The sequence below is a fragment of the Cetorhinus maximus genome, chromosome 20, assembly GCF_964194155.1.
Source record: "Cetorhinus maximus chromosome 20, sCetMax3.hap1.1, whole genome shotgun sequence".
Classification (NCBI taxonomy): Eukaryota; Metazoa; Chordata; class Chondrichthyes; order Lamniformes; family Cetorhinidae; genus Cetorhinus; species Cetorhinus maximus.
Genome location: NC_135898.1, coordinates 13494429 through 13506261, shown reverse-complemented (window position 1 = coordinate 13506261; position 11833 = coordinate 13494429). Strand labels below are relative to the sequence as shown.

Here is an 11833-nt window from a genome sequence, read left to right as displayed (position 1 = left end):
GGAGGGAGTCCCCGGGCTGCGCTCTTTGGCGGCGCTGCCTGGCCCTCACTGTTGGTGCTGGGGGAGGTTAAGCCGGCATCCCTGAGCTGCTTGGGGAGCCAACCTGGCCTGGCGAGTGGCGTCACAGGGGAAGGTATTGTCCTGCCTCAGCGGTATGAGCACAGGGAGAGGAGGCGCTTTCTAGACATGGCAGCCTAAACCAAGCAGCGCCGCCCGTGCAGCGAGGCCCCAGCACCATGTGAAGAGGGCTAAAGGGGCCACAAGTGACCAGGTAAGGGCTGAGGGGGTGGCTTCCACCAGGATTGCTGGCTTCCTCAGCTTCAATACAGAGCCCCATGCAACTGCGTCGGACCAAACTCGGGATGTTCCCCTTCCCCAGAGTTAGCCCAGCTCCTCCTTCCAGAGAGGGAAGCTTTGCTTTACTTTTACTTTCTTCCTCAGAAGCATCCTGTCCTCGCACTCACAGACACAACACCCATTGAACAACTGCTAGACCTCCCCTCCCGCAACCCAACACTGCACCAAAGGGAACCTGAGCTTGGGGGGGGGGGGTTCACCCCTTCACCCTCAGCATAACTCCTGAATTGCGATTTATACGTCCCCAATTTCCTTATAGTCTAGGAGTTCATGACCTGGAGACGAAGCAGCACTTTTCATTGTGTATTCATTCCAGGGTGTATTCATTCCAGTGTTGTCCATTCAACTGGGAATCCAGATGTAACTCATCATTTCTGATTAGTACACTTTATTTTAAAAAACGAATAATGGACACGGTCCCAGGGCATGCAATCGCCATACTTATTTGCATAGCATTTCTACTTTAATCTATTTGTATTAGTAAAATGGTCAGAGACAAAGCAGAGCACAAGTAGTTTTTGCTTGTGAATGCTTCTTTCAGGGTTACTGAATGGGGTGTAGATGTGCCTGTAGCTGTATCCATGATTATAAGTAAGGATTTTTTTTCTCAAAATTGCAATGCATGTGGCTAAAATGATGTTGCTGTAGCCCACACTTGTGACTAGTTAAGAATTTCTATTGGACAATAGTCGTGTTTTCTCCTTACCCCGTAGGACAATGCAATTTTTTCTTTAGTTTTGCTGAGAATATAATCAAGGAACATAAAAGGTTATGATGTTGGCAGAATTTCCCATTCATGTCATTTCAGTCTCTCCAGGAGTTGACTTTTCCTCAACTTTTTGAGGAGTGAGCTACTTGCTCCTCATGCCGTGCTTCTTTGTAATTTTTATATCTATTTTCAAGACTAGATTAAGTAGGCCTCCCTTACTCTGGCTGTTTCTCCAGAATTTCTTAACAAAATATTCATGTCCGTTCTTTTTAGAATACAGTACTGACTTTGGAAGAGCTTATTCTACATTTTACACCATCTTTTTTGTGACAGTAGAATGATTACAAGTCTTGTAATGGGCTTCACGTCCAACTGAGTACAAAGATACTGCTGATCAGAGATGCTGTCATTAAAGTATAAAAGTGCTTTTGAATGCTGCTCCCATGTTTGGGAATACCTAACTTCTGGTAATATCTCTCTTACTTTCCTCGAAAAGGCATGAAAATCTAAGTGGTGGTGAAACTGGTATAGAATATAAATGGTTAAGTTTTTCAAAGCAAACTTTTGGAAATGTGGAAGACAAATATGTGCCTAAAGTCAAAAGAAGGAAGTATAGTTTTAAAAACAAGTCATGGTGGCTGACTGGTCAGGTCACAGACAAATACAATGTAAAATAAAAGTTTATATGGATCAAAGTCACCGAAAACCAAACAAAACAGATTAGGGGACAGTTAGAGAAAACTAAGTCCTTTATTAGATCAGCTCATGGGAAAGAGGATGGTAGTCAATTGTGAAAATAATGGAAAAGCTTTTGTCAGTTACATCAAGAGTCAGAAAACTATTTGGGGCCATTGAAGGATATTTCAGGACAGGTTCGTAAGGATTCGTTGGGCATGGCGGACATACAAAATGAGGAATTTGCATTGGTCTTCACTCTTTAAGATAAAGCTTGACTGACAGCATTCAATAATAAAATGTAATATTAACATAGATGAACATATTATTTTAGATAGAATTAGAAACCCTGAACATATATAGGGCAGCACGTCCAGATGATATCCACCTGAGGTTTCTTGGGAAGATTGGAAGCCTCTTCCGGGATGTTCAATAGGTCGGAGTCTGGGACTGTTTCCTTCGACTGGAAGGAGATTCATTTAGTCCCAAGATTTAAAACAATAAGCTGGTTCCAGCTAACTATTGGCCCACTAGTTTTATGTCAGCAATAGGGAAGATGCTGGAGAGAATCAACATATGATTATTTGGATAGAGAGGGAAGCATTAGGGACACATGACACAGCTTCAAAAATGGAAGGTCCTATTTTATAAAGTCAGTTGTATATTTGACAAATCACCAAGAAATAGATGAGGCAAGCCTAGTAGATATTAATTACCCAGATTTCCAAAAACATTTTGACACACAGGACATTTACAAGATGAAAGCCTTGGGGATGAGTGTCAATTTACTGCACTGGATTGAGAACTGGCTGAAAGCCATAGGAAGAAATTGGTTGTACATGAATTTGTATCTGCTTGGAGTCCAGGCTTTGGTGCTGTTCCATGGAATTGTGTTGGGACAGCAATTCACCATTATTCATGATCCAGATGTAGGTGTTGAGGAGACGATCTGTAAATTTGATAGTAAAATATGAACAAGAGTTAGTCCTACTAAGTAGATCTGGAAGTGCTAGCTAACTGAGCGAGTGATTGGTAAATAATGTTTACCTTTGAAAGGTACAGTTTTGCATGTGGGCTGGGTGAACGATGAACATGCATATATACCCTTCAAGGAAAAGTACAGAAGCTGGTGAAGAAGTCGAGCGGCCGTTCTAGTGCATAGATCTCTAAAGGTTCATGACCAACACTGATGTGACAGTGAGATGGTAGCATGTGTTTTATAGAAGATTTGACTATCGTATGGCATAGAGGGGGTCCATCTGGCCGATCATGCTTGTGCAGCTCTTGAGTAGAGCTGTCCAATTAATCCCACTCTCCTGCTTTTTCCCCATAGTTATGTAACTGTTTTCCCCTTCAAGTATTTATCACCTTTGAAAGTTGCTATTGAATCTGCTCTCACCTTTTCCCAGGCAGTACATTCATGATCACCATAACTGGTGCAAAAAAAAGTTTCCTCGGGTTGCCTCTGGTTCTTTTGCCAATCGCCTTGAATCTGTGTCTGCTGGTTACCGACCCTTTTGCTATTGAAAAGTTATTTACTCTATCAAAGCCAATTATGATTTTGAACATCTTTATCGAATCACTTCTTCACCTTCTCTGCTACCAGGAGAACAATTCCAGCTTCTCTTGTTTCTTCACACAAGTCTCCAATGCCTGGTGCTATTCTGGAAAATCTCTTCTGCACCCTCTCCAAGCCCTTGACACCCTTCCTAAAGTTTGGTGTCCAGAACTGAGCAAAATCTTCCAGCTGAGGCCTAACCAGTATAAAGTCAATGAAATCAAGGATCCCACACGCTTTTATACCTTGCTTTTCAACTTGTTCTGCCATTTTAAGAGATTTGTGTACAGGTACCCCCAAGTCTCACTGTTCCTGCATCCCTTTTAAAATTATACATATGCCTCCCTGACGCTCCCTACCAAAATGTATCAACACAATTCTCTGTATTAAGGGGTGATTTTTACCGAGGTTTATAATATGATGAAGAGAATACATTGTGTTTGTGTAGACAGCTTATTTCAACTAAATAAGTTAGGGAGGACAAGGAGTTATAATATGAAGTTACATAAAGCCAGAACTCTGATCGACGTTTAGGCAATTCTTCTCCCAGAGAACAGCGAGAGCTAATTCTCTTTCTGGCTAGGGCGGAGTTCATCTCATACAAAAGGTAGGCCCTGTGTAAAATTAATCAGGGTAAGAGTGCTCTTCTAGATTAGTTGTGATTGTCTATAGGCAGGGAGTTGTCAGAAATGAATGGAGGAATTTTGCACATTCTCCATAATTAGCCTTAGTTTTTGTTTTTATTCTACATTTTGCAAGAGTTTATATGGCTTTTGGGTGGGGAGCGTATATATTATGACAAGTAATTGCAATTGTTTGGGACAGGCTGGATGGACCATAGTTCATATGTCTGATATCTGACTTGTGATCCTTCTTGTCTGGCTCCTGTACCAGCCCCCCCCCCCCACCTCCCTACCTCCCTCCCCATCTCCACTGCAATCTATCTTGTTTATATTTTATTTATAGTTCTCTGGTCAGGTCTCTTCCCTTTCCTGTCTTGTTCCTGCCTTGTACTAGCTTCCTCCACCCAACATCCTCATGGTTTTAAAATCAAGATTCATGTAGTGTTTCTACTCTAACTCATTTGTTCTCAAGGATTAACAATTGTTAATTGTTTAAGTTTAATTAAATTGTTTAATTAAGGAGCTCCTTACTGTGTTTCCTTCCTCATGTAAATTACAAGTGTTCTAAGTGTAAGCTTGGCATTACCTCATCGCGACTTGTGACCTTTTCTACTCTTTACAATAGAGGTGCCCTGCACTTCAACTATTAGATTCCTCGATAATAAATTAAAAGCCTGCAGTCCAGAGCACAACTGGCCAAAATATTATAATATAAACCAAACCTGTACAAATGGGATTCTTCCTGTGTTTCCTAGAAGAGAGAGTATTTGCACACTTGGTGTTGTGGTATAGTTATACTTTTGCAGTCCCTGACCTTTTAGGACTGATTTTCCTACGTTTGCCATTCCAGTGCAGATCAGGAAATTGTTTGTGCCAGCTATGATTTTTCAGCAATTCGTTTTTAAATTTGTGTTCCACAATTTCCAACTATGCATGGCTGGTGGGCGAGGCCCTCAACTTGTGGTGCAAGTGACGTCATCAATGCCCAGGGTTCAATAATTGCTGCCCACTCATCTAATCCTATGAGACAGCTTGAGGCTGTATAGGACAGGAAAGGAAGCCGTGTGTATGACAAAACAGTGAAGGAGGATGAATTATTGAAAGACTTGCAATGTCTCTCAGTGGGGGCTCAGACTCGGATAGATGTACTAATGCTGTTCCCCCTGTGAATTACACATCTTCTGAACATCTGTTCTCTGCTTATTGTTTATAGGATGCCAGCACTATTAGGGCTTTTCAGCGTGTGCCTCCTGGTGATCACGGGAAGTTTGTACCACCCCCGCCTCCTGAGTGATGAAGTTGAGAGTGAAGAGGTCCAGTCAAGGATGAAGGAGCAGGAGGACAAGTATAAGCTGGAGATGGAGCGGCTCCAGAAAGAAGTGGATGAGAAGAATAATCCTGAACAGGAAATGAAAGTCAATACATTTGTAAAAGCAGAAAACCCAACACAGATAGATTGGAACACCTGGAATATTCTCCTGATGGTCACAATTCTGTTCTTGGAACTGTGGAGACAGGACACGTGGCCACATACACCACAAGACTATCACAGTGAGGAAGAGGAGGAAGGGGAGAAGGAAAATGAATTTCCTCAAAGAATTTATAGCAACATTTTGAATATTCCTGACAAATCTGTATTGGATCAATTTTATAATACATGTATTCAGAATGTAAGCCAAGAGCCAATGCAGACGTGTGAATTTGTAGAAAGTTTTGTGGACAACCTCTTGGAAGCCTGTAGGAATATTTGCCAATGGGATTCTGAGCTGATCCTTGAAGACTGTGTAGGCATTGGTAGTCAGTTTGAGAAATGGGGCTGTAAGACGCCCTCGGTGTATGATATTTTGGTTCCAATTTTTCTGCAAGATGGATATTCCTTTAAACCAGAGATCTGCTGTTGTGACCTCCCACCTGATAAGCAAAGTTACGGCCGGATTGTTATGGTAACACCAGGCAGTGCTGACTTGGGCTGCCTATGTAAAAGTACTGAACTTGAAGGAGATGTTCTTTGTCTTATTCACAGTAAAAGGTTTGAAGCTGATGTGCGTGCCAATTGCCTGGCTTCCATCGTGTGTTCTGAGTGGTATTTGGACTACAAGAAAGTACTGAAATGGTTCCGGGTTGCACTAGCAAAATCCTGGAACAAAGTTTGTCATAAGTATGATTTTGATCTTTCCTTCCACAATATTACTGGTTGCTGTGGTTTAAAAGTCCAGTATCAGTCGGGACGAAACATCTACATTAAAGCCTTCCCTGCTGTGAGGCTGAAGGATTCAGACGTCTATCTCGTATCCAGCTTTCCTGATTACACCAAGAATACAGTGCCGTCCACCACCTACTGGCACATATCCTGTGCTGTCTGCGAGTACAGATTTCTGAAAATCATGGCAAAAAGCGTTCCCAAAAACAGCTGTCACCTCAAGTGCCTTCAAATATTGACCTTTCTAACTGAAAAGCTCCATAGCTCTCCAGACCAGCGGAACATTCTTGGGTCCTACTTTTTTAAGACTGTCCTTATGCATCTGTTGTTAAGTCAGCCATATTCAAACTGGCATGAGTGTCACCTGGAACATAGGCTCAGAGACATTTTGAAGTATCTTGGAAAATGCTTGGATGAGAAACGGCTCTACCGATTTATGATTGGAAATCAGACTTTTCCAAAGCAAATGGGAATTCCAGAAATGCTTCTGTATGCAGAGCCCATAAACCTCTTCCGGTCCTTTGTAACACAGCGTGACTCTTACGGTCAGGCACTTATGGAATATCAGAAAATATTAAGAGACATGGGTCCTTTAATGATGGAATGCATTAAAGATAATACAGTCAGCTGACTGAAAACAGAGCCTTTGCTCCTAGGTTGGGAGCAGAATTATTTAACAGATATGTAATATTTACAGTTTCACTAATAGTTCATTCTAGATGTGTTTTTACATGCCACTCGTTTCTCTTCTTTAATACATGGACATATTTTTGATGCTATTTTATTGTCACACATTTTCCTCAGGGAAACATGGGTGTGTGTTTCTTGGTGGTAGATAGATTGAGTCTTCACTTTCACCTTCTGCCCTCACAATGCATTCAGAATACCTATTTGAACATCTTGAAGTTGCAAAGATGTTAAAAGTCGCTGTACACTGAGGATTTCCACAATTGCTCAGATGTCCGCTTTTGAGTCACCCTCCCTGTTCAAAATGTGATGGTGGACACCTGAACTGACCTCATTGTTCCAAATGGGATGAGCAGGCAGTGAGCAGTCCAGTCATTCCTAAATAATTTGCCAAGGGTAAATCAAGTCAGTCCCAGTGTATTTTGTTGCAGTGCTTTGGTGCAAAGGTGGATATTGCCAAAATTTAAACCAAACCAAGCTGAGCAAAAATAACAATCCAGACTTACTCACTGCCATGCAGAGATACTGATGCAGTGACTAAGAGTTCATCAGGAATGTACTGTTTTTAAGAAAAAGGCTGATCCTCCCACACTAAATAGATCAAGTCCTTTGGGATGCTGGGTTGTCATTCTCATAACTTATACACAAGTAATGAAACATCACTGCAAAGATTTGAACTAGAAACTGATCTTTATATTCCCAATGGAGAAGTCTTAAGGAAGCTGCTGATATTTACAGAGCTTGACTGTTTTTTCTCACTGGATTTCCACATTTCTGCTGGTATTTCTAAATCACAGGGATAGGGTGCAATCTGTAACAAAAGTGACATGTGGGCAAGAACACAGTGAGGATTTTAAAATGTGCTCTTCAACTGGATGTTTATCCCTTCTTGAGGATCCAATGGATGTGCATCCTGTTAGATGCTGGTGAGTTGAGCTCTTGGAGATGCACTGCTATTCATTTGTAGGAATGGAGGTGGGCAGGCCTAAACTTGAAGCCTAAGACCATCCAGGGATAGAACAATTCTCCATATTTCAGGCATATTTCCTATATTCTTTATTTCCCAACCTCTCATTCCTGAACAAATTTTAAAAAGTTATAGTGTTCACCGCTGATCCCTCTCACCTCCAGCCTGCTGTCATCTTTCTTCTCCCCATTTTGTTTACATAATCAGTCAACACTCCTTCTGAATGTGCTTTTGTTCTAACTACAACACCCTATTCCTTGTTTCCTCACCGCATTGAAATGAAAATTCATCCCAATCTGTCAGACTAACTCGGAATTTTCTAAAATCTAAAAAACTGGATTTCTTTTCACATTTCTATCCTTTTTACAATTTAATAATTTTGGAAATAAATTCATTACCATCTTTGTTACTCTTTTCAACTTGATACTTTGTGTTAGAGGCCTTGGGCATTCATCCATGGTCATTTTTAAAACATGTAGTGTTTGAGTCTAATGTGTATAATAGGGTGTTTTCTATTCTATTGTACACTCTTGTTTTACAACGAATAAACATATATATTTTCAAACAGAGTTCACAAATTCAGTCTTAGCACATTGTGGGAATTGATGTATTCCAAACTACGTTCAAGGTACATAAGCAGAAGACAGGAGCGATGAATATGAAATAATAACCGGTCCTCCTCAGCACCTTTTAAGGAAACCTCACTGCAGTTATGGTTGGCATATAGAATTGTGCAATTGATCGTGTTTGATATGTAACATAAATAATTTATATAATCATACAGGTTTGAGCAGAGGAGGCCATTAGTTCCACTGTGTTCCTGCCAAAGCTAGCATAATATCAGAGCTATGTACTCCAATCTTTACCTCAATATCTAATTCTCTCTGAAAAGGTAATTGGCTAAACTTTGTGAATTTGTTTTCTCAACCTACTCACTGACCCACCTCAAAATGGAAGGAGTAGCCTCAGCCTGTACTTCAGGCTGGGTAACATGTACATTCCTATTCTGGTGCATAGCGTTGTCATAGCTTTGTTGTATAGTTAAGATCCCCAGATGATTGTCCACTGACATTCAAATGTTCCGGACGCTGGTTTGAAATGTCCAAAGACCATGAGACGTAGGAGCAGAAGTAGGCCATTCGGCCCATCGAGTCTGCTCTGCCATTCAATGAGATCATGGCTGATCTGATAATCCTCAACTCCACTTTCCTGCCTTTTCTCCATAACCCTTGATTCCCTTGCTGATCAAAGATGTCTATCTCAGTCTTGAATATACTTAACAACCCAGCCTCTACAGCTCTCTGTGGTAAAGAATTTCACAGATTTGCTACCCTCTGAGAGAAGAAATTCCTCCTCACCTGTGTCTTAAATGGGTGATCCCTTACTTTGAGATTATGCCCTCTGGTCCTAGAATCTCCCACAAGGGAAAACAACTTCTCAGCAGCTACCCTGTCAAGCTCCCTAAGAATCATATATGTTTCAACAAGGTCGTCTCTCATTCTTCTAAACTCCAATGAGTACAGGCCCAACCTACTCAACCTCTCCTCATAAGAAAATCCCTCCATCTCCGGGATCAACCTGCATTGCCTCCAATGCCAGTGTATCTTTCCTTAGATCAGGGGACCAAAACTGTTCACAGTATTCTAGGTGTTGTCTAACTAGTGCCTTGTATAGTTTTAACAAGACTTCCCTATTTTTATGCTCCATTTCCTTTGAAATAAAGGCCAACATTCTATTACCTGCTGAACTTATATGTTATCTTTTTGGGATTCATGCACAAGGACACACAAATCCCTCTGCGCTGTAGCTTTCTGCAGTCTTTCTTCATGTAAATAATATTCTGCTCCTCTATTCTTTCTGCCAAAATGCATAACCTCACATTTTCCCACATTATATTCCATCTGCTAAGTTTTTGCCCACTCACTTAACCTGTCTATATCCCTCTGTAGACTCTGTCATCCTCACCACTTGCCTTCCCACCTATTTTTGTGTCATCTGCAAAAGTGGCAATAGTACATTGACTTCCCTCATCTAAGCAATTAATTAGATTGTAAAAAAATGTGGCCCCAGCACTGAACCCTATGGCACTGCACTAGTTACAGGTTGCCACCCTGAAAGTGCCCCCCTTATCCAAACTCTTTGTCTTCTATTAGTTAGCCAATCCTCTAACCATGCTAATATACTACCGCCAACACCATGGGCTCTTATCTTATTCCATAGCCTTATGTGCAGTACCTTATTGAACACCTTTTGGAAATCCAAATATATTACATCTACAGTTCCCTTTATCTATCCTGCTTGTTACCTCCTCAAATAATTCTAATAAATTTGTCAAGCATGATTTCCCCTTCACGAAGCCATGCTGACTCTGCTTGATTATATTATGCATTTCTAAATGCTCTGCTATTACATCCTTTATAATAGACTCTAAAATTTTCCCAATGACGGATGTTAAGCTAACTGGCCTATGGTTACCTGTTTTTTTGTCTCCCTTTTTGAATAATGGTGTTACATTGGCAGTTTTCCAATCCTCTGGAACTTCTTCAGAATTAAGGATTCTTGGAAGATTACTACCAGTGCATTCACTATCTGTGTAGCTACTTCCTTTAATATCCAAGGATGCAGCCCATCAGGTCCGGGTAGCTTATTGGCCTTTCGTCCCATTAGTTTCCTGAGTACTTTTTTCTCTAGTGATAGTTACTGTATTTATTTCCACCTGCGCTCCCCCCACCCCCACAACACCTTTTGCCCCGTGATTATTTAGTATTGTTGGTATGCTGTTAGTGTCTTCCACCATGAAGACTGATGCAAAGTGTTTATTCAACTCCTCTGCCATCTCCTGGTTCCCCATTATTATTTCCCCAGCCTTGTTCTCTAAGGGGCCTATGTTCACTTTCGCCTCTCGCTTCCTTTTTATATATTTAAAGAAGCTCTTACTATCTGTTTTTATATGACTTGCTAGTTTACCCTCAAAGTTTATCTTAGAGTCACAGAGGTCTACAGCACAGAAAAAGTCCCTTCGGCCTATCGAGTCTGTGCCAGTCAAACAAGAACCTAACTATTCTCATCCCATTTTCCAGCACTAGGCCATAGCCTTGTATGCCATGGCATCGCAAATGCACATCAAAATACTTCTTAAATGTTATGAAGGTTTCTGCCTCTACCACCCTTTCAGGCAGAGAGTTCCAGAGTCTCACCACCCTATGGGTGAAAAAATTCTTCCTCACATCCCCACTAAACCTTCTGCCTCTTACCTTAAATCTATGCCCCTTGGTTATTGATCCCTCCACCAAGAGGTAAAGTTCCTTCCTGTCTACCCTATCTGTGCCCTTCATAATTTTATATACCTAAATCATGTATCCCCTCAATCTCCTCTGCTCCAAGGAACATAACTCCAGTCTATCCAATCTCTCATAACTAAAACTCTCCCACCTGGGCAACATCCTGGTAAATTGCACTCTCTCTAGTGCAATCATATCCTTCCTATAATGTGGATTCTAGAACTGCATGCATACTCTAGCTGTGGCCTAACCAGCGTTTTATACAGTTCCAGCATAACCTCCCTCTTATTTTCTATGCCTCGACTAATAAATATGCCGCCTTAACCATTTTATCTACCTGTCCTGCTACCTTAAGGGACTGGTGGACATGCACACCAAGGTCCCTCTGATCCTCGGTAATTCCCAGAGTCCTACCATTCATCGTGTATTCCCATGCCTTGTTTGTCCTGCCCAAGTGCATCACCTCACACTAATCTGGATTAAATTCCATTTGCCACTGATCAGCCCATCTGACCAGCCCGTCTATATCCTCCTGTAATCTAAGGCTATCCTCGCTATTTACCACCCCACCAATTTTCATGTCATCCGCGAACTTACTGATCAACCCTCTTACATTCAAGTCTGAATCGATATATACTACAAACAGCAAGGGACCCTACACTGATCCCTGTGGAACCCCACTGGACACAGGCATCTAGTCACAAAAACGCCCCTCGACCATCACCCTCTGCTCCCTGCCACTCAGCCAATTCTGGATCCAATTTGTCAAATTGCCT

At 41.5% G+C, this 11833-nt stretch overlaps 1 protein-coding gene across 1 annotated transcript; it reads left to right on the top strand.

The window, feature by feature from the left end:
* Positions 1-28: 28 nt before the first annotated feature.
* LOC144694859 (inositol 1,4,5-trisphosphate receptor-interacting protein-like) lies at positions 29-8335 on the top strand. The gene is made up of 2 exons (XM_078565508.1): positions 29-133; positions 5136-8335. Exon 2 carries the CDS (start codon positions 5137-5139, stop codon positions 6751-6753), a length of 1617 nt encoding a protein of 538 aa, XP_078421634.1. The 5' UTR covers positions 29-133; position 5136; the 3' UTR covers positions 6754-8335.
* Positions 8336-11833: the final 3498 nt, after the last annotated feature.

Excerpts from the sequence above, each read along its gene's own strand:
- LOC144694859 (XM_078565508.1), top strand. The coding sequence starts at position 5,137 with ATGCCAGCACTATTAGGGCTTTTCAGCGTGTGCCTCCTGGTGATCACG.